General features: G+C 41.2%; 2 protein-coding genes across 5 annotated transcripts in view; one reads left to right on the forward strand and one right to left on the reverse strand.

Moving 5' to 3' along the window:
* CASP7 (caspase 7) overlaps positions 1 to 4,583 on the reverse strand; it is a 38,779-nt gene extending 34,196 nt beyond the window's left edge. The window contains exons 1-3 of one of the 2 annotated variants that reach the window (XM_053312746.1): positions 4,460 to 4,583; positions 4,204 to 4,314; positions 668 to 786 (exon numbers count right to left, since the gene is read on the reverse strand). In XM_053312746.1, coding sequence (XP_053168721.1) covers positions 668 to 750 — 83 coding nt within the window. In that variant the 5' untranslated portion in view covers positions 751 to 786; positions 4,204 to 4,314; positions 4,460 to 4,583. Of the gene's footprint in view, positions 1 to 667; positions 787 to 4,203; positions 4,315 to 4,459 lie in introns of those variants that run through there. The other variant, XM_053312748.1, reaches the window with a different exon arrangement.
* A 6,557-nt stretch (positions 4,584 to 11,140) lies between these two features.
* NRAP (nebulin related anchoring protein) overlaps positions 11,141 to 26,117 on the forward strand; it is a 78,474-nt gene continuing 63,497 nt past the window's right edge. For 2 of the 3 annotated variants that reach the window (XM_053305237.1, XM_053305239.1), the window contains exons 1-10: positions 11,141 to 11,358; positions 11,680 to 11,774; positions 13,882 to 13,969; positions 17,248 to 17,352; positions 19,949 to 20,053; positions 21,779 to 21,886; positions 22,705 to 22,809; positions 22,913 to 23,020; positions 24,202 to 24,294; positions 25,526 to 25,630. In XM_053305237.1, coding sequence (XP_053161212.1) covers positions 11,287 to 11,358; positions 11,680 to 11,774; positions 13,882 to 13,969; positions 17,248 to 17,352; positions 19,949 to 20,053; positions 21,779 to 21,886; positions 22,705 to 22,809; positions 22,913 to 23,020; positions 24,202 to 24,294; positions 25,526 to 25,630 — 984 coding nt within the window. In that variant the 5' untranslated portion in view covers positions 11,141 to 11,286. The remainder of the gene's footprint in view (positions 11,359 to 11,679; positions 11,775 to 13,881; positions 13,970 to 17,247; positions 17,353 to 19,948; positions 20,054 to 21,778; positions 21,887 to 22,704; positions 22,810 to 22,912; positions 23,021 to 24,201; positions 24,295 to 25,525; positions 25,631 to 26,117) is intronic. The other variant, XM_053305238.1, reaches the window with a different exon arrangement.

Here is a 26,117-nt window from a genome sequence, read left to right on the forward strand (position 1 = left end):
ACATGGAGCAATTCTGGGGAGACACAGGACCAGTGGGGAAGAAGATGAAGCCTTCAACCATCCCTCTCCCTTCTCATCTGTCTTAAGGATGACAACAAAAACTAGATTGTAATAAAAGTAAGAACTTTTATCTCCACTCCAGAAAAGTAAAACCCCTTTCACTCAAATGCAAACTTAGGCCCAACCCACATTGTATATACTAATGCAAATATTAGTCTAATAGCCCTTTTAGAACAAGAAAAGTGATCCGGAACAGAGAACTGGGATGCATGTGTGCGTGTAAGGCTTTGTTATGTCCTTGTACACAGCACAGTATAAATTATAAACAAACCTTAAAGGAGCAGAACAAAGGCAGCTTGTACAGCATGTACAAGTACAGGACAGTCATTGTACAATGCTCAGTATAAATTATAAATAAACCTTTAAAAAGTAGCACAGTAAGCACCTGACAGTAAGGGCAATACAATAGGCAGAGCAGTTCAGAAGCTGTGGTTTCCTTACCATAATCCTTTAAATGATTCCAGAGTTCATTTGTCAAAAAATAAATTCAAAATTATGTGAGTAATTTGTTCACATGTAAAGTACAGAAGGACCAGTATGTAAAGCTTTAATTAAAAAGGAAGTTATAGGCAAACAGAATATTGTTATTTTTAAAAATGGTTCCTACTTTGAAAATATTGATAAACGATTTGTTCTAGTCGGCTTTGCATCCTGTACATCATAATCGCCTTTTCCGTTATCTTCAGCCATCTGCGATGATAAAGGATCAGAAAGGTCTTCTGCCGTCTAGCGAAATAAATAAATCACAGAGTTCTGTGATAAGCATTCTGTAAAATATTATTATTTTTAACCACTTCTCATAACCATAGAATTTTAAAGTTAAAAGGGACGTCCCTCATAGGGATGTGAATGGAATCAGGCAGGGGAAGTTCGAAGGTGGCAGGGGGGTGGGTTGACTTTAAGGGTGGGGGAGGTGCACTTACCCTTCCCTCCGCTTCCCCCCTGCCAGCGCGTTAGAAAAGTCTCTGTCGGGGAGGAAGCACACCTCCCTGTCGTCCTGCGTCCTCTTTGGCAGGAAGTACCAGGCACGTATGCCGGGCTTACCCATCCAACATGCGCGCAAGCGGGCGCGATGTGCACACACATGCACTTGGTGGCCAAAGAGGAAAAGGGGCAGCAGGGAGGTATGCTGCCACCCTGACAGAGCCTCTTCTAACGGAGTGCTGGCATGGGAAAAGCGGGGGGAGGAGTAAGTGCACCCTCCCCCACCCTTAAAGTCACCCCCTCGCCTGAGATCCGGTTGAACAGCCGGTTGTTCGAAATGGTTCACAGGTCCTTAAAAGGGGAATGTTTGTGCACATTCCTAGTCCCTCACTTAGTGAAGCAAACTGCAACAACACCCCAATAGATGGTCAGCCAAGCTTGGTATGAAACCCTCAAGTGAAGAGAGCTTATATCACTTGCACAAGACAGACTATTCTACAGTCAAACATCTCTTACTGATAGCGAATTCCTCTTACTGTCTAATTGTAATCTGCTTCCCTGCAGTTCAACCCACTGTTCTGCCATTCCACCCTCTCATTTTGGCTCACTTCATCACCTTTGGTCCTCCAGAAAACTGAAATAAATTATGTAAATTTATTGACTGCTGAGTTTAATGTACCTTTGGCACTTCAGTTATGGATCTGATGCCATTTCTAATGATTCAAGGTCAGCAAGATAAAGTTTATAGAGTCCAAAGAACAACACAACTCTGGGCCTTGAACAACACTCCTTTACACCATGTGGCATACTTCTTTTGAAACAGTATGAACTTTAAGAGCAGATTGTGATATAGCAAGGGAGGCTGCTGTCAAGGGGTGGGGGAAGGCACATCCTTTCACATGTGTGTCAAAGGCAAATCCAAGTATCTGGGTACATCTGAAGTAACATTTTCAGTCATGGTCAACTGGTAGCCACCCTGAGATATTCAGGACCCAAGCTGCACAGGGCTTAAAGGTAAGAACCAACCAAACCTTTCAATTGGGCCCAGAAACAAACTAGTTACTAGCAGAAGCTTGAAAATAGGTGATACAGCAATACAAACCTGTTAAAATATGGCCTGCTGTATGCATTCTGCACCAATTTAATTTTTTTAATGTGAGAGAGAAAGGCCACATTGAATGCATTATCGTTGCCCAATCTAGCAGTTACCAGAACCTGAATGACAGTGGCCAGGTTGGCTACTACTTTCCAGCAGTAGACATAAACTGATGTTTTGTCCAAAACTATCGTCCAGCAGCAGCGTGGACATCCAGCAGAGTTCAGCAACATCCACAAACTTCATCCTTACAGGAGTGTGATTCTTTCCAAAACAGGCATACTCCAGAGAACTGGTAAACTGAGTCTCCAACCATCATCAGTTTGGTCTTATCTGAGTCTATATAATTAATTAATTTCCTAACCATTATTATTTATATTTTTTATACCACTCTTCATCCTGAGATCCCAAGATCAGTCCACTAGTGATCACAGCAGGCTCCTCTTAAGTCTCTCTGGGTGGCCAGTGGATCACTCCAGGCCAAGTTACTGGGGTGGGGTGGGGAGAAGCAACAGTACTGGTACAAGGTTGTTGGAGATCCTGGAGCAAAGCCCTGCAATAAGCACACACACACCCCCCCGCGCGCATGCCTCACTAGCCCCTGTGCACTTTGGGCCCTCTGATGATACATTGCACCCTTGTGCCCCTCAATTTACTGGGTTTGAAGTGGCTCCACCCACCCATTTGGTGGCAGTGGCAATGAGGATAGGAGGAAGAGCTGCGGCTATGTCCTGCCCCATTTACTAATGGGGCAGAGCATGAGAATAAGCCCCTTGGTGAAAGCATCAGCTGTTGCTTGTCCTGTCCTCCCCACCGGCCAATGGGAAAGTTCCCTAAAATTATTCTCTAGAGGACATGACCATTTGTAGATGGGGGTGGTAGACACAGCAGCAGTGCAAGCCAACAAAACACAGCTTGTACTGGCATTGAGGGTCAGCTCAGCCAGATGAACCCTCTGATAGGATGGGCCCTCAACTAGTGCCCAACTTGGCCAATAGCCACCCAAATGCTGCCTCTGGGAAGCAATAATATCATGGTTAAGGGGATCCAGTAGTTTGGCCAAGAAGAGTCAGGTTTGAAACACCTACAGTAGACTGTTGTTAGGCTACAATCTGCAGGAGATCTGGTTATGTTGAACAAGGTTGGGAAAAGATGTAAAGTAGTAACTAATGAGCTGTATAATCACTGTAAAACACACGTTCAGGATCACTACACATGACTCAATTAATCTTTGACATCCTTTACATGCATTTTGTGAACGAGGATTTGATGAGGTCTGCAACTGTTTGGAATCAGGGTGTGGTGGAAGTTACTATGGATGCAGAGGTCACTGCATATGAGATATTGTTAAAAGAGTAATATAATACTGCAGTTCCAAGAAGTTGAACCAGAAAAAGTTAGTTTAGGGCAAGTCTGAGGTTTAGTTACAGTGCCAACAGGTTCTGATAAAGCTCAGTAACTTTTATGGCTGTTTGAAAAGTAAAAATTCACCAGGTCAGTTATCCACAGGCATGGAGATGCAGTGATGGACAAGCAGACCCCACAGCATTTAGCAGCTGCACAGCAGGCATCAATCCCCCAGGTCGTTTCCTAGCACAAAAAGCTGCACTTGTTGCATATAAAAATTATATGACACGCAGGCATAAAACCAGCATTGCTTTCACCATCACTTCCAGTAAAAGGAATGAATTAGCCTGTGGGAAGGGTGTGAGAGGAGATGGAGAGGTTAGAGAGTTTATGGGGTTGCACAAAAGACTGAAGAGAATAGAGAAGATCAGTCACTGGATGGAACGGATTAAATGTATAGGCTTAATATGGGCGAGGCACAGGCGCCCTTCCTAAAAAGCAATGAAACGGAATAGAATTTAGAGCTAGATGCTAAGACCGGAGGATTTTAGAAACTGGCTCGAGGCCACGTAGTTGCGGAGAGGAAACAGAGCAAATTTGGCGCAAGGAGCCAAGAGTGGGGGATTCTGGAAGGAAGTTTGTGGTGAAAGGCCACGTAGTTAGCGATAGTTCCAAAGCGGAAAGGAGAATGGTAGAAGAGCTAAGGTTGAGATGCGACGAAGGGCAAGCCTGGGCATAGGATGCCCCCCGTCCAACCAGCCCTAGGGGAAACTTGCCTTCGTGCGCTTTGTGAGGAAGGGGCGACCGAAGAAGTCCTCTGTCCGCTCCGCTCCAATGAACGAAATGCAAAAGCGAAACCAGAACCGCCGCCGGATGTCCTTCGACCCCTGTGGAATAATTTTCTCTTAACAGATTCTGTTTTCTGGTGCAACTGAGCATGCTCAAATACAGTGGAGCATGCTCGCCTCGATATGGTTAACGGAAGAAGCTGGTTTCTCTTTTCTGCCCACAACTCCCATAAAATTTTCTTACCTTCTTAAAACAAAAAGCTAAGAAAGGACATCCAAATCCTGCAGAAAAGCATCAGATGTCGCTGCATGTCTTATTTTGCATAAATAACTCTGAAACCCAAAGACGAATCCGTTGTGAAATGCCTGGAGAGCTGGCAAGAAGAGAGCATGCTCGGTCTGTTCGTTTGTAGCCAGTGCCCTTACCCTAAAGATAAATCTTTCAGAAACTCTTACCCTTTATTTTGCATGTGGCACGATGTTTATTTATGTATTTAACATTTTATATCCTGCTCTTCCTCCAAGGAGCCCAGACTACATATATAAGTTTTCCTCACAACAACCCTGTGAAGTAGGTTAGGCTGAGGGAGAAGTGACTGGCCCAGAGTCACCCAGCTAGTTTCATGGCTGAATGGAGATTTGAACTCTGGTCTCCCCGGTCCTAGTCCAGCACTCTAACCACTACACCATGCTGGCTCTCTTTTAAATTACTCCTGTATTTTATTGAGTTCCTAGCTGTATAAACATAAGCAGACATTCTTCTTTTTCATTTCAGTACTGAAGTTCTATATTATATTATTCAAGTAATGTAGTATAATAGTATATTGTTATTTTATAAATTCATTACAAACAATATAATACTTAAAAAAATTGTATTATTGAGTCTGTGTTGTCACCAGAACAGCAGCATTCTTTTTGTCTGTGAATAGACATTTGTTTGAATAATTCCTTTGTCCTGATCGCAAAGCTTATGTAATATCACTGTCTTCACAGTTAATTAGGAGACTTGGGTAGTTTACAGATTTGCAAGAGATTATGTGAATCTGGCAAAATTTGTTTGCAAACAGCTTTGCCTATTAGAAGACTGGTAATTAACATCAGGAACAGTTTGTAATCAGGCTTCCTTTTATTTGCATTGGATATCAGGGAACATCTAGAAATGTTTAGTCTGGCAGGATTTTGGCTCCCTTTAAAAACATGGCAACTTTGCAAATTCGATATTGTTCTATTCTTCAATCCTTGTCTTCTTGGTTCCATGTAATATTCTAATATTCTAATATTGTGGATTTGGGGTTTTCATGAGCTGTACGCCATGATCATCACAATTATAACAAATTAAGGCTTGACTTATCTCGCTTTGCATGTAATGCGTCTGTCTCATATATCAGTTTCACCTTTTAATTTGCATTACTGAAATTAATGGACTTTTGCACGATATTCTAATTTTCCGAGTTTCACCTGTGTATGTATATATATATATATATATATATATATTACATTGTTCAATTTTTTTAAAAGAACATACTGCAATATAAGATTGTAGTAGTTGAATCAGAAGGTAAAATGTCTGCTTATGTTTATGTAGCTTAATATTCAATAAGCTATAGAAGCAATTCAGAACTGTGCCATGCAAGATAAAGGGTAAGAGTTTCTGATAGATTTTTCTTCAGGGTAAGGGCAGTGGCTACAAATGGAGAGCCTGAGCATGGTCAGAAAAGTGTCCCAAAGTACTAAAATCTGATATGGTCCTAAAAACCTATTTTGTTTGTCTATCAGAAAACAATACCAAAAGAATAAAATCTGATGAGGTAAATGAAACTTATGTTCTTGTTTATTAGAAAACAGTACCAGAAATAAGAATCCAATGGTTAAGAGAAAATTATTGCATACAACACTTTCCTTCCACTACCAGTCCTCGATGTAGGAGACTGCTGTGCCAGCATCTCCTCTGCCTTTCACTATCCTGTAGGACTGAATAATTATCATTGTTGAGGAGAAGAATATTCTCCACTTTAGCCCAGGATTGCCACCTTTGGATCATGACTTCCCCATAGTCCTTGATTCCACCTCCTCAACAATTTTGTGGTTATAATCCAGATTCCGTTCACAGAGACGGGGGAGGATGGAGAAGATGGAATTAGGCAAAAGACTGGAAAGGGGAGGCACTGGTTAGTGCAGGAAATTCCCTCTTTCCCTGAGATCAGGCATGTGAATCAAAAACAGGGGAGCTATATAAGCATGAGCAGTGTGGTGTAGTGGATAGTGTGCTGGACTTTTTCTTAGATGAAGCTCCACTACCTGAAATATAACTGGTTTCTGCCTTACATATTCATCGAATCACTATAACCTGTTGAAATGTAATTTGCATAATGCTCAGCCTCTGTTGCATGACGGTTATCTTGTCCAGATATTGCCCATTATGAAGGGGACCTGCATACTCAGTGTGATGGATGGATGGATGGATAGATGGATTAAGTACTGTCAAGTTGGTGTCGACTCTTAGCAACAACATAGATAGATTCTCTCCAGGATGATCTGTCTTCAACTTGGCCTTTAAAGTCTCTCAGAGGTGCATTCATTGTGGTTGTAATTGAGTCTATCCACCTTGCTGCTGGTCGTCTTCTTCTTCTCTTTCCTTCAACTTTCCCCAGCATTATGGAGTTCTCAAAGGAGCTGGGTTTTTGCATAATGGATCCAAAGTATGATAGTTTGAGCCTGGTCATTTGTGCCTTAAGTGAAAATTCTGGATTGATTTGTTCTATGATCCATTTGTTCCATGTGGTTTACCATTGCCCGGAGTATGAAATGATGCCTTTGTCATTGTGACTGAAGTGATTGTCCGCCTCCAGCGCCTTCTTATATCGCTGCTGCCAAATATAGATGCCTGCTTGCTTCAGCTGGGCATCTGGGATGACCTTCATGCTTTGGGTGACCATACTCGGAGTATACCTCCAGGCATACTTTGCTCATCCCTCTCAGGAACATCCTCCCACCACCACAACCATGATGAGGCAGCATAGCAGGATTTCGGGGAAACTCCATTTAGCCATCAAATAAAGATGCATGGACTGCATTTATAACCTGGGCCTTTGTCTGCTCATTATCCATTATGAAGGGTCTTCACATCTAGTCCCATATTACAAGTCGCACAACTGATCTAACAGCTATTTTCTAGCTGTTATCTATATCCAAGCTCACATTAAATGTATATGTCAAATATGCTTGTACTTTTGCAAATCCAATTCTGTGAGTGGAACTCCAGATTTTCCCAATTAGTTATGGAATCAAGCCATCAGTGTAGCTCAACTTGTAGAGGCCTGCATCCCATATTCAGTAGGCCTGAAGCAATGGCTCAGTTCTTAACATCAATTTTTGACATGTTGACACCAGTACAACAATATCTGAAAGCCTCTGGACACACTACAGCTGAACCCTGGTCATGAAAGTGACCCTGGTCACCCTAACTGTGCCCTAGAACAGTTGGTCTTGGAACCAACCAGAGAGAAGGCGACCTTGGACTTAATCCTGAGTTGCACCCAGGACCTCGTGCAGGATGTCAGTGTCATCAACCCTTTAGGGAACAGTGACCATAGTGCGATCAAATTCAGCATACATGTGGGGAGAGAATCACCAAGGAAGTCTAACACAGACACTTTGAATTTCAGAAGAGGAAACTTCTCCAAAATGAGGAGTATGGTAAAAGGAAACCTGAAAGGGAAAATCAGGAGAGTCATTTTGCTCCAGAATGCACGGAGTTTATTCAACACCACAATACTAGAAGCCCAGAGATTGCATACCCCAAAGGAGGAAAGGTACCACTAAGTCCAGGAAGATGCCAGCATGGCTAGCAGGTAATGTCAAGGAAGCCATAAAAGGGAAGAAGACTTCTTTCTGAAATTGGAAGGCCTGCTCAAATGAGAACATTAAGGAACACAAACTCTGGCAAAAGAAATGCAAGGTGACAATAAGGGAGGCAAAAAGAGAGTTTGAGCAACATTTAGCTAAAAGCATCAAGGGGATGCTTATGTAGGCCGTGGGCCTGCACACATTACCTCTGTGTGGCCCAGGCCACGCAGAGGCCATGTGCACAGGCACACGGCTTCCATAACGGCTGCCAGGTGAAGGCCGAAAACTGGCCGAAGAGTGGCCGAGGGGGTGATTTCGAAGCCCGGCAGCGGAAGGGGGAACCTCCATGGACTCCCTGCCTCCAGGAATGCCCCCGAGGGTAGTAAAAGGTACATTTTTATTTAAAAAATTAATTTAAAAAAGAAAACTAAGTTCACAACCCCCCTGGACCGAACCAAAACGTGTGGGTGGGGTTCGAGGGGGTGTCGGCCGATTCAGCCTCTGACTGAACCGGGCGAGCCGGTTCCGTGCACATCCCTAACAAGTTCATGTGTGGATTGCTAACTGGTAGCAGGATAAAGACAGGAAACAGAGGGTAAGTATAAATGGACAGTTTTCACAATGGAGGGAAGTAAGAAGTGGGGGCCTCCAGGGATCTATACTGGGACCGGTACTTTTTAATTTATTCATAAATGAAGTAGGGGTAAGAAGCGAGGTGGCCAAATTTGCAGAAGATACCAAACTCTTTTGGGTAGTAAAATCCATAACAGATTGTGAGGAGCTCCAAAAGGATCTCTCCAAACTGGGGGAGTGGGCGACAAAATGGCAAATGTGCTTCAATGTTGGAAAGTGTAACGTGATGCAGATTGGGAAGGAAAACCCCGACTTCAAGTATACGCTGATGGGATCTGAGCTGTCGGTGACTGACCAGGAGAGGGATCTTGGGGTCGTGGTGGACAGCTCGTTGAAAGTGTCGACCCAATATGTGGCAGCTGTGAAAAAGGCAAATTCCATGCTAAGGATCATTAGGAAGGGGACTGCTAATAATATAATGTCCTTATACAAAACTATGGTGTGACCACACTTGGAGTACTGTGTACAATTCTGGTCACCACCTCTAAAGAAGGACATTGTAGAACTGGAAAAGGTGCAAAGAGAGCAACCAAGTTGATCAGATGCCTAGAGCACCTTTTTAATGAGGCAGGGCTACAACACTTGGGGCTATTTAGTTTAGGAAAAAGATGTCTGCGGGGAGACATGATAGAGGTCCATGAAATCATGCATGGAGTGGAGAAAGTGGATAGAGAGAAATTCTTCTCCCTCTCACATGATAACACTAGAACCAGGGATCATTCCATGAAATTGATTGCCAGGAAATCTAGGACCAACAAACGGAAGTACTTTTTCACACAACACACAATCAACTTGTGGAATTCTCTGCCACAAGATGTGGTGACAGCCAACAACCTTGATGGCTTTAATAAGGGTTTGGATGAGTTCATAGAGGAGAGGTCTACCATCAGCTACTAGTTGGAGGGCTAGAGGCCACTTCCAGCCTCAATGGAAGGATGCCTCTGAGTACCAGTTGCAGGGGAGTAACAGCAGGAGAGAGGGCATGCCCTCAACTTCTGCCTGTAGGATTCCCGCGGCATCTGGTGGGCCACTGTGTGAAACAAGATGCTGGACTAGATGGATCCAGCAGGGCTCTTCTTATGTTCTTATGAATACCTCGACACAATGACAAAAGAAGAAAAGACAGATGGTCAACAGAACAGCAGGATAAGTATACAGTAGCACGTACCTGAAGCATTGTGCACCTGAGATGCATGGGAATGCATCTGCTCCCTAAACCATTGAAAGGAGTGTCAAAGCAGGCAGAAGAAGTGAGCAAACATTGTTTCTCTCTGGAGGGTATGGACAGATTTGTTGATACCTGGGAAACACTTGAACAAAGTTAAGTCTTTCCTGGCTCACCCTGTCTAGGAATCTGTTGTTAAGTGGACCAGCTGAGGGATGTGGAGATTCTGAGGGGAATGTTTGGCCCTGCAAGCCAAATTAATCTATCCTAACATGTATACTGTAGACCAGTTAAAGCATCTCTTTGGTTTGACCGTGTCTTCCCACATTAATCTGCCATCCTTTGAAATTTGTTAGAGAAGCCGTCTTGAGGGGTGTCTCTTCCTGCAGAGTGATCACGCAAGAGAAGGCTTTCTGTTTGTACCCTGTAAAATTCTCTCCTCTGAAATACTCAGTTGACTGTCTGTGTTTTGGCAAAGGCATTTTTCTTTTGGCTGGCATTTCCACTGTTTTCCTAAAATGTTATTTCTGACTTTGGTTTCTGTAATTTGATCTGGCCTGATTTTTTTTTTTATTTTTAAAATAATATTATTTTATTGCACTAATGTAAGCTTACTTGTTCAAAAAAAGAAAGGCAGGATATAAATATTAAAATAAATAAAATAAATTATCCCATTCAACAATATCATACCTGTCAACATGTCCCTATTTTCCTATTCACCTGAATGGGAAAATAGGCATATGTTGGCAGGTATGCAATATACACGATATACAGAAATATACTCCAACTTACAAGACTTTTTCAGTGAGCAAGACCGATTCGAGACTGCCTTACACCAGATACACTGAGAACATTGTTCTCAATCTAGATACGAGCTATAGTGGATATTGTATATTCACTTTTCTATATAAATTGGTATTAACTAACTGAAGCAGTTGTGTATGAGGCTCGGTTGGAAAACGTTAAGGAAGTTTTCCATGTGTTTTACCCCTTAGTGGTGACCCTCTGCTAATAGATAATAATCTGAAGATTAAGTGATATATATTTAGAAGTCCATCCTGAGATTCTGACAACTAACCATTAAACCTCATACGTTAAGTGTTAACAATCAGATGTATTCACTCATATGATCATGATGCTTTTCTGTGAGTTCACTCTTCTATTTAAAGAAAGGTGTCACTGAATTCTTCTGCCTCTTTTCCTCCCATGAACTCTTACACAGTTGCCAAAATAACGCCTCTTAGTAACTGGCAGCTTTAAAAACCAGACAACAGCTGAGTTTGAAGCAGATGCTCAGCAAGAGAGAGATAGAATCTTTGGATTGGGAATTGGCACGAGTAGATTGGAGTGTGTTTCGTAGGACATTTTCATTATCATATCCTCTGAAATTTTGATACATATATATTTTAATTTTGAATAATTTCAAGATGAATATTCAGCTTTGTGCCAGATGTGGCTTTGGAGTTTATCCCGCAGAGAAGATTAACTGCATTGATCAGGTCAGTAGACCCTATATGGTAATGACTAACATTTCTGATACAGTATACCCACAAATACTTTTTGGATATACAGCCTGCATCTGCTTTAACTGAACTTAGTAGATTGTCATAATCTATATTCACATTGCTCTTAGAACTGAACTTCATTTGTCAGTCAACTTTATCTCTTAAAAGTTATGTGTGAGAGGGGTGTTTGGCATGTCCTCTTTTCCACACGGTGATAAATGGTTGTTTATCAGTCAGTTAAAAACTTTTAAAACAAACTAATAAAATGTGAAACACAAGCAGCATTCATTATATTTTTATCCTTGCTATTTCTAGACATGGCACAAAGCCTGCTTTCACTGCGAGGTCTGCAAGATGATGCTAACCGTAAATAACTTTGTTAGCCACCAGAAAAGGCCTTACTGTCAAGCGTAAGTGTCTCTTTAATTTTATGATGAAACAAAAATTGTCTATGTAATCCAGGCTCAACAAATTAGAATGGATTGAATTCTGATACTACTGAAGACTTGTTAAGATGATCTGTAAATTTTATTAAAATTAATTTGCTATAATATCACTGGCTGACATCCTGACTCTAAAGTATTACTTGACAGTAGGGATGTGTCCAAACCAGCTCAGGCAGCTGTGGGTGGGGCAGGGATTAGAACCTTCAAAAAACAGGAAAGCAGGTCCTTACCTGCTCCTCTTCTGCCCCAACACTGTTCCAGGCATGGTGCTCACTCTGGAAAAGGCCATGCGCGGCTGCAGTGCTGCTCCCTTGATGTTGCTGACCATGCATTGTCTGCCACGCATGCACGGTGGCCATGTGCATGCCGCAGCCATGTGTAGACTGCTGGGAGCAGTGCCGCAGCCATGCCTGGGCTTTTACAACGTGAGTGCTGCGCCCAAAAAAGTGGTGGGGCAGCAGAGGAGCAGGTAAGGACTTGCTTACCTGGATTTTAAAGGCACCAATCCCTGCCCCTCCAAATTGGTTTGGATGAGTGCATCTGAGCCAGTTGGGCGCTTCCCTAAGGAGGCACTGAACTGGTTTGAGCACATCAATGCAAGTCCTGTTGAAATTTAGTAGTCCTTTAGAATAATTCCTGAATACTGCTATTGAATAACGTTGCTAAGTTATTGAATAACTTAGGCTGGACTGACACAATCACAAAGATCCTAGTTTAAAAGTTAGTCAGGATTACTGCTGAGTCCTGTGCCACTGATTGTGAGAACTCAGAATTTTAGGACATGTTGGTCAAATTGTTCTGGTTAACCAGCATTTAACCAGGACAGATAACCAGGATTCAATCCTGGTTAACTGCTGGTTGACCAGAACAGTTTGATCAGGATTGCCCTGAAATTCTAGCCCTGTTCTGGCATTCAAAGGTAACATCAATGAACATGGGTAGAATGCCAGAAGCAGGTCTAGAATCCCACCACAGGCATGTCACCAGCCCATCAGTCACCCTCTTGATCGGGCTCTTCACTATCCATTTGAACAGTGATAATTACTTGCATTATGGCTACTAGTCTGGTTGCTATAAGCCACCTTCGGCCTCAGAGGCAAGATGCCTCTAAATGCCAGTTGCAGGGCAGCAAGAGAGAGGGCATGTCCTCATCTCCTGCCTGTGGGCTTCTCAGAGGCATCTGGTGGGCCACTGTGTGAAACAGGATGCTGGATTGGATGGGCCTTGGGCTTGATCCAGCAGGGCTGTTCTTATGTTCTTAGTCTACTGTAACAATCTTGGAATAAGCCTAATGTCATATATACAATATGAGTACACAATGAAGTGGTCCTGATTTCCTTAAGTCTGTTGAGATTTGATTATGACAAAAGTTTCCAATGGCTGAATAGCAGGTACAATAACATGCCAGTATGCAATGAAATAAAATAAGATTTCAGTATGTAATGAAGCAGTCACAAAACCACTGCATTATGTGAGTTTATCCATTTATGTGGTGGCTGGCATCTGGGACCATGTATGAATTCACTCTAAATTTGAGGGGGGAAACAATTCAAAGGAAATGGTCAATACTTGTTCGGATGTTTTGTGAAGCAGCTTCATTGAGGATTCATTATATTAGGGCTCCTGAGTGAAAAACAACAGAAAAAACCCCTCTTTTTCTTTTATTGCATTAAAGATACAGTATAGAAACATAATCAGGGATAATGATAATACAGGTGAATATAATGAAAAGGAAACAAAAAGAAAGATAGAACGAAAGAAAAGATGGGGTGGAAATACCTTAAACACAACTTAAACATAATGAGATACAACCAACACAGAATGGGAAAAAGCAATTTTTAAAAAACCAAAACCCACCCTCTTCAAGGATATATGTCCTATTTTCCAAAGCTTAAACAATTCATTAAAGTTCAACCAAATTACTGAGAAATCCTCTTCTTTACCTTACCAATGAAAACCCTACAGTTCAAATGCTGACAGAGAACACACATCAGTATATAAAAAGAGGACCTGCCTTTTTGAAGGACATTGATGATAGCTTTCTAAATTTGTGTTCTGCTTTCTTTTATAGACACAACCCAAAAAACAATACATTCACAAGTGTCTTGGAGACGCCAATAAATATGAACGTGAAAAAACAGTCTGAAGCCGTAAGTGAGGTAAGATGCTTTAGTACTCAATTGTGTTTCTGTTCAGCTGTAATGAATACATTAGCATAAAGATATGTTTTCTTTTTAAGGCTGAGCAGAATGTTCCTGATTTGCTTTCCAATGCGAAAATAATGATTTTACATTATAGGGGGGGCTAATTTGCCGGTCCCCAATCCGATCTTTCTCATGGCTCTTCCATGGTTTTTCATGAAAAAAGTGGCATAGAGGAAGAAAAACAATGATGGTTATCGTTAATAGCCACTGTTTTCTCCTTCTGTGTTGCCTTTTCCCTTTACTTTCATTGCTTCTCAGGCAATCCTAGTCAATCAAGCATCCTCTTTGTGCAGTATGTTATGACATCACAAAACTGTGTAGCCCATTCTAAATTAGCTGTGTGTTGACATTATTAAGCACAAATGAAGGCCATTTAGAGTGTAGGAAATGCTCCCTATAATCATTACATGGGTGCTCAGTGTTGATCAGAGAATCAAACTCTTTCACAGCCCTTTTTCAGCAAAGGAAGAAGGCGTACACTGAAATTTTTGCAATAGAAGCCTTACTTTTGCCTTTGCCTTATTTCTTATAGAAGGCTTACAGAAGATAGAGCCTATGTTCATCAAACCTTTCACTAAATTGAATTATCATAATGCAGAAACCACAAAAGCAGATCCTAGGCTGTAATAGTTTTACATTGACTACTGTCAACTTTGGTCCATTATCTGAAGTTCTGCACCAGCGCAAACACTGGACTTGGCTTCTGACTAGATTGGGCTGTCCTGGACCATTTAGTGTTCTGTTGTGGAGTTCACTTCTAAACCAGAGAATAAAACATCAGTTTGATTCAAAGCATCATGGAAGTTCTCAGGTGTATGGAAATGTTGCATAAGCAGCATTTTCCCATTTCCGTGTTGCAGACAGCTTCATGCACACTGTACATTCAGAGCTGTCTCTAATATTATGGTGAAGAGGAAGACCCTTTTGTACCTTTCTGTGCAAAAAATGAATACCATTTGTCCTACAAAAATGAGGAATTGCTGCAACTGAGTGATTATGCTTGTCTCTCATAATTGTAAGAACCATTGTTTCAGAACATCTAAGCGTTAAATTTTTTACCTTATTTTCTGCATATTTTTGAAACCTGTTTAGTCTCACAAAATGAGTATCAGAAAGAGTCTTGACTAAATAAGCACTGTAGGAATGCTTAGAGGTTCCCTCTGGTTCCTCAAAAATTGCTAGGGATGATGATCTGAGGTGTGGAAAGCAAGATAGGTTCAGTCAGAGAGGTTCATGCAAACGTTTTCTGTAGCTTTGTTTCACAGTCCAGGTTTTCCTTTGAATTCTCATTTCAAATGAACCAGAAAACTCAAAGGGAAAGTCAGCTGAAACTCTCAAATCTTTGACACCAAACCAGAAAGTGCCTGCAGATTCATTAGAATCTGAACCCAGGTTCGCTTTAAAAAAAGAAAAAGGTTTTCAAATCTCTGATGAAGATGGCTTGGATCTGAGTTTTTAACAAAAATATAAAGTCAAGTAAGTTTTACATGATTGTATTGGGTAAATTTGGTGAAATGTCAGGGACTGCTATGCTCCCCCCCACCTTCAGTCTGAAGCTGAAGGAAAGTCCTGTGAAATACTTCTGTTCGTTCAAAAACTATTACTGCGTTCTGTTACAGATATCCAAATTTCTAGACTAATTTTTTTCCTCTTGTCCCAGTGTTTACAGTAGATAGAATCAGAAGACATAAATGGGGAAAATTCACATGACTGAGCAGGTGGCTGGGGGGGGGAGGCTTCTCCAACTCACCTTCCCCCCAGGTGATCACAGACAGGATGCTGGGAGCATAGATTGTGCTCCCAGATTATCTGCGCCATGCAGCGCAGAGCTCTGGAGGCCAGTGCAGTGCATTGACATGCAGCCTGAGGAGACACACAATCCCAGCAGCCGGGTTTAGGGAGCTCTTGCTCCCTTAACCTCAGCTGAGAGCCAGGTTTAGGAGTGATGTTAGGCTGGGCAGGAGCTCCAGGATCCGCCCGGATCCCAGCACTCCACACAAGGCTGCCCTAGCCTGAGAACAGCCTCCATGCATGGGAAAAACAGTATACATGTATTTTTTGTCCTTCCATTTTTCCTGAATTGTGGAAAACATGTCCTCATACAGCTTTATCAGCCTTGTTCTATATTGTGCAGGATTTTGCCAAACAGTAATATAACAACAGCAACACATACACTTTATCTTAAACTGTGTGTGACAGATATACTTTGGAATGAGTCTAGGATTAACAGCAATTTCTATTTCTGTTTTAAGCCTGTGATGTGGGATCCAATTTCTCTCTGTGTGTGCGTGTGCGTGTGTGTGCATATGTGAGTGTGTTGTCAAAATCAGAGATAACGTTCTCTGACTTTTGTCACTGAAACCCAGTTCCTTTTAATCAGAAAATAATGTTTGAGGTCCAAAGAGAGGCTCATGAAAACTAATTCTCATATTAATATTTTGTATGTGAGATCCTCATGTACCTGTCAGGAAGATAATCCATGCACTAAGTAGCCAACATACACATCAGTTTCCTGATACTAGGATCAAACGACAAACATTTACATATGTCCTCAAACATGCATATGTTCCCTACAAACATCTGAAAGAGCCTGTCCGTGTGCAAACTTACTAACATCCACACTTGCAAAGTGTGTGTGCTACAAGAGAAGTGCCAGTACTGATTAATACAGCATCTGTGCTCGCACAGGGGGAGGGGTGGATTTCGATGACCTCTCCTTCTTCTGGAAGTGCTCTGTGCCATGCAAAAATATGCCCCTGAGAGCTACATGACCCTCAGGGATGTATTTTAGGGTGGCACAGAACACTTCTGGGGGAAAGGAAAGGTAATCAAAATTCCCAGCCATGCATAATTGCCAATGCAATCGTGTTAGTCTAAACCAGGCCTGCTCAACTTAGGCCCCCCAGCTGTTTTTGAACTACAACTCCCATAATCCCCAGCCACAGTGGCCAATAGCCTGGGATTATGGGAATTGTAGGCCAACATCTGCAGGAGGGCCGAAGTTGAGCAGCCCTGGTCTAAACCATCAGCATCACTTCTCACATAGCAGCCATACTTTATTAGTCTGGATATCAACCACTGTATGTGCATACTATACTAGAATATGCACATATCTGGAACTCCTACAGTTGCTATGTACTTCCCCTCCTTTAAAGTGGTGATTGCCTCATCATTTTGTGGCCTCATATTTGCTTCATATTTATTGCTACTGCATTTCTTTTCATTTTATGCAGATTAAATATCGAGAAGAAGGTGAGAGGTTCAAATCTGTTTTTCACTGGGATATGAAATCCAAAGATATAGAAGCTGCACAGAAAATGCAACAACTAAGCAGTCAGGTAGGCAACCTGTCTCAAGGGCATGATGTTCTGTGAGCATTCAGAAGATGCCTCCTTTTCACCCACTATTCAGAAGCCAAGTTGCTTGTCTCACTGGCTGCAGATATGTTTCTGGGCAAAATACAAAGTGCTGGTTATTACATTTACAGCTTTAAATGGCTTGGGTCCGGGCTACCTTAGAGAGCGCCTTCTTCTGTGTGATCCCCATCGCACATTGAGGTCATCTGGAGAGGTCTGACACCAGTTACCACTGGTGCGCCTGGTGGCAACTTGGAACTGGGCCTTTTCTGTAGCTCCTCCTGGCCAATGGAATGCACTCCAAGCAGATATCCGCAGTTTAGGCTCACTGTCGGCCTTTAAGAGAACCCTAAAAACATACTTGTTTGGCCTGGCCTACCAAGGTTTTGACATTGTTTTTAAAGTATTATAATTGGTTTTAAATGGTTTTTAATTGTTTTTATATTGTTTTTAGCACTATGTCTTAAATTGTTTTTTTTTTAAATAAATTTTAAATTGTTGTACACCACCAGAGCCTTTGGATGGGGTGGTTTATAAATGTAATAAATAAATAAATAAATAAATAAATAAATAAATAAAATGAGCATTAGGGGAATGTTTTTCTAATGTTGTGTTGTAAGAAAAATCACAATTGTGTGCCTTTTTAAAAAACAAAAAACAAAACCATTTTGATGCTTACTATTGCTTTGGTGTGATTTGGATCCCAAATGCTTGTTTGGACCATTTCATTTTTTTTTTTTTTAATATCTTGTTCAGTTGTTTAGGTGTCAGCAGACTTATTCTTAAGATCAGCTGTCTCAAAACCATGGCAGAGGCACTAGTGCAGGTGGTGTTCTTAACCCTGAGTCCCCAGATGATGTTGGACTACAGAACCCATCACCCCCAGCTTCAATGGCTTTTGGCTATTGTGGCCGGGAAGGATAGGAGTTGTAGTCCAACAATATCTGGGAACCAAAAGTTGAGACCCCTGCACTTGAGGCTTGATTTTCTGGATAACTTTCATTCAAAACACTATTGTAAGGATAGTGTTATGAACACTCAAAAGTACTATGCAAATGCTAAGTATTATTATTAATTCTATATATTTTAAAAAGAAATAAGTACATTCTAGTCACATACAGAAAAATAATGTAAAGGAAGAAAATCTGCCCGGCAACAAGTTTTGCTTGCCAGGCTGTTATCAGTGGCCTGCCAGCACTTCCAGACAGGGGCATAGCAAGGTTGGAGTGGGCCCAGAGACAAGATTTTAAAATGGCCCCCCCTAAATTATTTTTTTTAAGGGTTTGTAAATTGTGGATGATGCAAGTTATTTAATGGTACTGGAGAAAGACATGCTGTTCTGGTAGCTCCAGGTCTTCACACTCACATCAATTTCGGAGGATGAATACAACTGAAGGAAGCCCAGGAGGGTGCGTGGCTGGGGGAGTCAGTCATGTGACCTGCCTCTAGGGGCCCCCCTAAAGCAGTGGGCCCCCAGACAACTGTCTCCCCTTGCCCTATTATAGTTATGCCCCTGCTTCCAGAACACCACAGAATTTTCCCTCCCACTTCCAGCAGCTTGTGCAGTCTCAAAGGCATTTGGGTGTGGGAAGAGGCAAAAACCTTCTCACCTATTTCTGTTTCTTCCTCCTTTTAATTCCCCATACCATTTCAGAAAGTGTGGTGGAGAGGGAGGGAAAAGATTGGCAACCAAAGGGTCAAGTGGTTACTTTCTGGGGTGCTGGATTGGGTTCTGACTTGACCCTAAAAAATCACGCAGCTTGACCCTAAAATATTAGTGGCAATGGTGGTCTTAAAGTGAAAAGCCACAGCCGTGTCAGAAAACAACGCATTAAATTGCCTTGCAATGGCCATTACAGGTGGATACACTGGGCACTTCTCTTTTTCTTCTTAGAATTAGGATATTACCCTCTACAGGGCTGATGTGATGATCAAAATTATGTTAACTGGAATGTAAGTTTAATTGACATCAAACAGGTTCATGTGTAACTCACTGGCTGACATCCAGTGCAGTGTTAGGAGGTGGGAGCAAGAGATGTGCCCTCTCTGAGAGCTCAGCATGTGCTGAGCAGCAGAGTGCATATGAGGGGGGTAGGGAGTGACTTTTGTTGCTCTCCATTCCCTCCAAAAGGAGGATCAGTGACACAGAGAGAACAGCCCTCAGTGACACAGAGAGCAGAGTGAAAATAGCCTCCCCTTCCTGTGTGCTCTGCTGCTCAGTGACATACTAGCTCCGCTCCTGCTCCACTCTCCTAACACGGCACTGGCTGTCGGCTGCCATGTTTAGTACCAAGGTGTCAATCTTTCATGTTTACCTTGTGCGTATATACCGTGGAGGCAATTACTGGGAACTTGTCCTCTGCAAACCCCATGTAAGTTAATAATGTATGTGCAAAAGCAGAAACATGAGCACTTGTGTGGTAGAGACACAAGAAAAGGATGTGGCTAACCCCACATCCAGCCATCTATTCATAAAGGTATCTACTCAGGTATGATCTAATCCCCCTGATCTTTAGGGATGGAGCCAAATGTTTTTACCACTGTGCCAATTTCTCATGATACGATGTTTTCTTTATAGAGAGCCTACCGTGCTGCATATGAAGAAGGAAAATCCTGGTACTCAGAAACTATCCCAGATCCAGAAATGGTCAGGATAGCTCAAGCACAGAACACTCTCAGTGATGTATGTGAGCTTGTATTTTATAACAGATTTATTTATGGGACAAACATGATAGTGTGCCAAAGTCCTGATGGTATTCAGAATAACATCTTACCAATAAGATGTTAGAAGAGAGCTGGTCTTGTGGTCGCAAGCATGACTTGTCCCCTTAGCTAAGCAGGGTCTGTCCTGGTTGCATATGAATGGAAGACTTGATGTGCAAACACTGTAAGATATTCCCCTTAGGAGATGGAGCCACTCTGGTAGGAGCATCTAAGTTTCAAGTTCCATCCCTGCCTTTTCCAAGATAGGGCTGAGAGAGACTCCTGCCTGCAACCTTGGAGAAGCCACTGCCAGTCTGAAGATGATACTGAGCTAGATAGACCTATGGTCTGACTCAGTATAAGGCAGCTTCCTATGTTCCTGTGTAATATAGGTGATGATGAGAACAGATTCACAATGAGGTGAAAAAATAATAATGTTTAGTGGTGTACTCTTTCAGCAAACATAAGCTAGATGTATTTTGGACTGGTTTGGAAATGTTATTTACATTTGATAAGCTGTGAAACTCGGTTTGGTGCAATAGTTGGAGTGATGGGTTTGGATGTGGGACCAATCTTGAAAATAGATGAACAAGCCAATAAGGTTGCTTCTTCAGAACTCTGACAGACTGAAGCTGCATTCAATCAGAGGGCTTTTTGGGTTTCAGGCATGTAGAGTCAGAGAATCTGCAATTACTTTACTGTTATGATTCCTGAGCTGATCCATGTTAGTCCAAACAGTAGACAACTGTGCAGGAAAGTGGTGTTTAGCTATAAAACCTACATTAATGGGATGTATTATTTTCCATTTTTAGTTTAGGGCTGCATCAACCAGCCAGAGAAGAAGCCACCATATGAACAAGCCCTAACAATAACACATGTGTATTATGGTGTAGTGCAGGGATGACCAACCCGAGGCTCTCCAGTTTGTGTTAGACTGCAACTGCTATCATTCCTACCTGAAATTTGTTATGACTGAGAATTGTAGGAGTTGTAGTCCAACTACAGCTGGAGAGCATCAGGTTGGCCACCCTTGATTCAGTGCTTCGATGATCTTGGATGTGAGAACTTTCTGCTTTGTCCTGAAATTCACTGCATGGTTTGGTACAAGCTACTGTCTCTTGGTCTAACTTACCTTGAAAGGCTGTGTAGTTAAAATTGCTGCCTAAAGCTTCAGTGGAACTCAGTCTTATGCACATTTATCTGGAAGTAAGTTACTGAATTTGATGGGAGTTATTTCCAAGTAATCGTTCATAGGACTGTGGCTTTAGAGGAAAAGGATGTGCCCGAACCATGGTTCAAGCACTTTAAAGAAAAACAAGAAGGGAACTTTAAAGAAAAGCAACCATCAGCATGCACATGGCATCCACGTATGTGCAGGTGCCATTTGTGTGGTCAGTAACATCATGCTGATCACACAAATGGCACCGCACATGCATGGATGCCATGTGCGTACTGATGGTCATTTTGGGAAGCTAGAAGGGTTCCCAAAAAACCCATGCTGCCTCAGCAGGAAGCTAGAAGGGGCGCCACCTTCTCAACCTTTTCCTTAAAATTACTCTTCTGTTTTTCTTAAAAGTGCTCAAACCACGCTTCAAACTGTGCTTCGGGCACATCCCTAAAAGTAGGATACCAATATGTACATTTTCGAGGAGACAGTTGGCAAAGTTTTCTTGAAACACACACATATTTTGTCTCCCCACCCCAGGTGAAATATACAGAAGAATATGAACAACAAAAGGGGAAAGGTAGCTTTCCTGCTTTGATCACTCCAGCTTATCAGATAGCCAAAAAGGCTGCTCAGCTATCAAGTAATGTAAGTTTGCCTTTCCCAGGGAAGGGAAAGAATTTTTCTTAAAGCAGGGGGTCAAAGATCTATGGTTCGAAATAAAATGCTTCAAAAAGTAATATATTTTGAATCTTCGCTGTTACTTTTTTGTGCCTCTTAATCAGAGATAGTGGTGCTCCTGAGGAATGATCAAGTGGTCTGTTACAAGGCAGCAACTATTCCCTTCTCCAAAATGGTACCTTTGCCCTCTTCAGATCAGCTATAGGTTTAAATGATATATTTACTACTTGCCTACTTTTTAAATTGAAACTTGACAACTATAAGAAAAGGAGTATACTATTTTAGGTAACAATATGCATGAATTATATTGCCATGCAAAATTCTAGTTATTATTTCAAGAATAACATATAATGCTTTTCCAGAAACATAAAATGAAACTGTTTGAAATTGTTATTGATTAAACATGCTGGACAAGTGATTTAAAGAAAATGGTTTCATTCAAATCAACACTTCAGCGTGCCTGTTCAGAACTTTAACAGGATGATAGGTTGACCTTTTCTTATGTATTGACTCCTCTGCAGCTGTCTCTGTGTTATAAAATAAAAATCTTTGACAATTGCTGAGTGGATTAAAGCAAAGTACATTGTTTTGACAAAGAATGTCAGACTATGTTGTCATTCCAACACTTTTTCATCAATATAAGGTGCCAAGGAATTTTGCATTTGGAGCCAAGGAATTTATATTAGCAAATCTGTTTCCTTTGTCTTTTGATGCTTTATGACCAGAAATAAGATGGCAGTTTGTAATGGTTTTGAAATTGTCTTTGGGTCCATTCTTTCCCATAGGTGGAATATAAACGAGGGCATGAAGAACGGGTTTCCAAATTCACCAGTGTTGTGGATACTCCAGATATACTTCATGCAAAGGCTGGAGGCCAGCTCACAAGTGATGTAAGTGAAGAAGATGAAGAAGTTAGTGAAATAAGTAATCCTTCTGACTCTCTGTGTCTGTGGCTTTATACATAATTTTTTTAATGCTTTTGATTTTTTCCAGTTACAATACACAGAAGAGTATGAACAGCAAAGAGGGAAAGGAAGTTTCCCTGCTATGATCACCCCGGCTTATCAGATAGCTAAAAGAGCCAATGAACTAGCTAGTGATGTAAGTTTCAAAAGCATCATTTTATTTATTTATTTTTTAAAGTTGTTATCATATATTGGCAGAAAACCTGCACTGTATCTTACAAAATTAAGACTTCTTGTTATGGGAAAACATCTGTACTTTTCTGGGCCAATAGATTTGCACTGGCAGGGGATAGGCTACTGTGGGGATGCTGATAGTCTTTTATTTTTAAAATGAGTATATTTTGAATGACTATATTTTGACTGGGGACTCGATGAGGGCCAACAGACTGAAATCAGCATTGCTAATTGTTGGCAGCCCTTGTTATAAGGGGGAAGTGGAAATGCTATACTTGATGCAGCCATGCTCCACCCTGAAGAATCAGATTCAGGCATTGGGTGTAATTCTGTCAAGAGCTTTGCTCCTGGATGTCTAGGTGCTGAACATGGCCAGCATTGCTTTTTGTCAGCTGCATTTATTATTTCTTGTTTACACAGTCAGACAGGTGTTATTGACTGGTTTGTTTTATCTAGACATCGAGTCCTTCCCAAGGACCTGGGATGGCTGAATTTTATTGTCAATTGTTATAGATATCGTCGCAGAATATAGGCTGTTCCCAGTAAAGCTGATGATGATGATGATGATGATGATGATGATGATGATGATGATTTTATTACATGTATATGCTGCCCCATCCAAACAGCTCTGGGCAGTACACACACACACACACACACACACACACACACACACACACACACACCAGTCCTTTAAAAACAATAAATACAGACCAATTTAAAAACTGCATAAAACCATTAACAATTAAAACATTTAAAACAGTTTTAAAAACCTGGAAGGCTAGGCCAAACTAATATGCTGTATTCATTCCTTTCTTGAAAGATAGGGACCTTGCAACTGTCATTCATATGCTTCCCTCTAATTTTGACTACGGTAATGTGCTGAATATGGGACTGCACATGAAGATAGTGCCGAAAATTCAGATGGTGTGCAGCTGCCTGCCTGCCTATGTAGGGCTGAGTGAGCATAGAGCTTATAATATATCTATTTTGGCTGCTCTGCTAGTTTGCTAGTTTGCTTCTGGGTGGGTACATTTTGGGTGCTTAATTGCAATAATTGCAATTTTAATAAATTAATATTTGTCATTTATTTAGGGTTGTGAGAGCAGCAGTTTAAACCCATCCTTTCATCTTCCTTGCTTTTAGGTTAGGTATCATCAAAGGTATGAAAAGGAGATGAAGGGGAAAGCAAGTCATTCTGCTGGCACATCACAAGAAACTGTAGACCAATTTAGTCAGGTGAGGATCAATGCAAATATACATTGCTTCTAAATTTAATGGCTTGGATCCAAAGCATCATGAATGAATAGGGCTTTTAATATTATTGTTCTTAACAGATTCTTAACACTCAATAATTCAGAAATGATATTATGCCCAGGAGAAGCAGAAGATCTTTCTCAGATTCAAATTTACTGCGATTCAAATTTACAGTATATGGCAATTATTGAATAGAATGAATAATGTTTGAAGTTGAGATCCTACAAATTTCAAACTGTTCTTTTATTTCATTTTTGCAAGCACATTCATAAAAAATTCTCTTACATACATAAAAATTGTATCTCATATCTTTTGAAGAATTTGTTTGTGTATATGTTTGCACAAAATTGTGCATAAACAATCTTCCCACTTAAAGTAGCTGAATGCACTACTCTTTACACTGGAATATGCTGTGGGAAAGCAGTAAATAACTCCCCACCATCACCACACACAAAATGACTTTGCCCGGTCAACAACGGGCCTCACCTACTAATACTTTAATAAATGGTACCAAGAACCACTTTGCCCTATCCAAATAATTGTTTCCCTTTAAAAAACAAAATGAAAGAAAGATTTATAACAATACTATATTCAGATAAATGAATAAGCTTTTAAATAGCTAAATGAGATACAATGTCACTTTTGATTGGTGTATTAGGTCACTTAAGAGTTTTTTCCTGTATCATACTTTGGCAGATGATATATTCCTTTAGCTATGGATTTGCTGTTTACTAGAAGACATATATCCACAAAAAGTATGCAGTGGAAAAAATTATGAAAGTGGATGTAATGAGGGAGGTGGGGGATAAAGGTGTCTAATATGTAAACATAACTTGAGCTTTAGAAATATTATGGCTTTAAGATTATATCTGGCAGCTCATATAAAAAATTGGCAGTGGCAAAAATTTAACTTGTTTTAATATCTTCCTTCCATAATGGAAATGAACAGTGTTTACTCTGAAGTAAGTCCCAGGGTTCCTTTCCCACTTTCTCCATTTTATTATGATATGTGGAAATTGTGAACTATGGCTGTATGTTACACAGACTGGTGATAAGGCTAAGATGTAAAAAAATAAAGAGTGCACAGGCTCTAATCCTGTGCCTTCTTACCTGAGAGTAAACACCACTGAACACCCTGGTACTTACATCTGGGTAAAGATGCATAGGGCTGAGCTATCAATGGCTAAATAATAAACTACTGAATGTTCTCCAGGATTACATGGACGAATATGAGGAGCACAGAGGGAAAGGGAGCTTTCCTGCTATGATCACTCCAGCATATCTAAATGCTAAGAAGGCAAATGAACTGGCCAGTGATGTAAGTATGAAACAAGAAGTATCAGCCAAGATGGATGAGATGCAAGAAGTTGCTTATTATAATCCAAAGGTTCTCTGGTGTCACATTATGTGAACAAGTAATGTGAACATATAAAAAGAATGAAACTGCTTATGACTCATAGCTCTTCTTGTGGTGCTTCCAGTGATACCAAATATAACTGTTCCTGACTTGAGGTGCTATTTTAATAGATGTGCAAAATAGTGGCATCAGTATGTGTTTCTGTGGTGTGAGAAATCAGACTATTTTGTTTTCCATGAAGATTAACTGCAGAGATTTCAAAACAAAAAATTAGTAATCATCGCATTCTTTTCCTGATTACATCACCTGCTCCACCACTGAATACCCAGTGGTGAGGAGCTGAGCCCATACTGGCCACTAGCCTCCCTCAACCAGGTCTCAGTTATACAAGCCGAGTCGGCATCCCATCATACCAGATGACACCAGAAGACTAGGACTTGGGAGACTA

The sequence above is a fragment of the Hemicordylus capensis genome, chromosome 3 (assembly GCF_027244095.1).
Source record: "Hemicordylus capensis ecotype Gifberg chromosome 3, rHemCap1.1.pri, whole genome shotgun sequence".
NCBI classification, from domain to species: Eukaryota; Metazoa; Chordata; class Lepidosauria; order Squamata; family Cordylidae; genus Hemicordylus; species Hemicordylus capensis.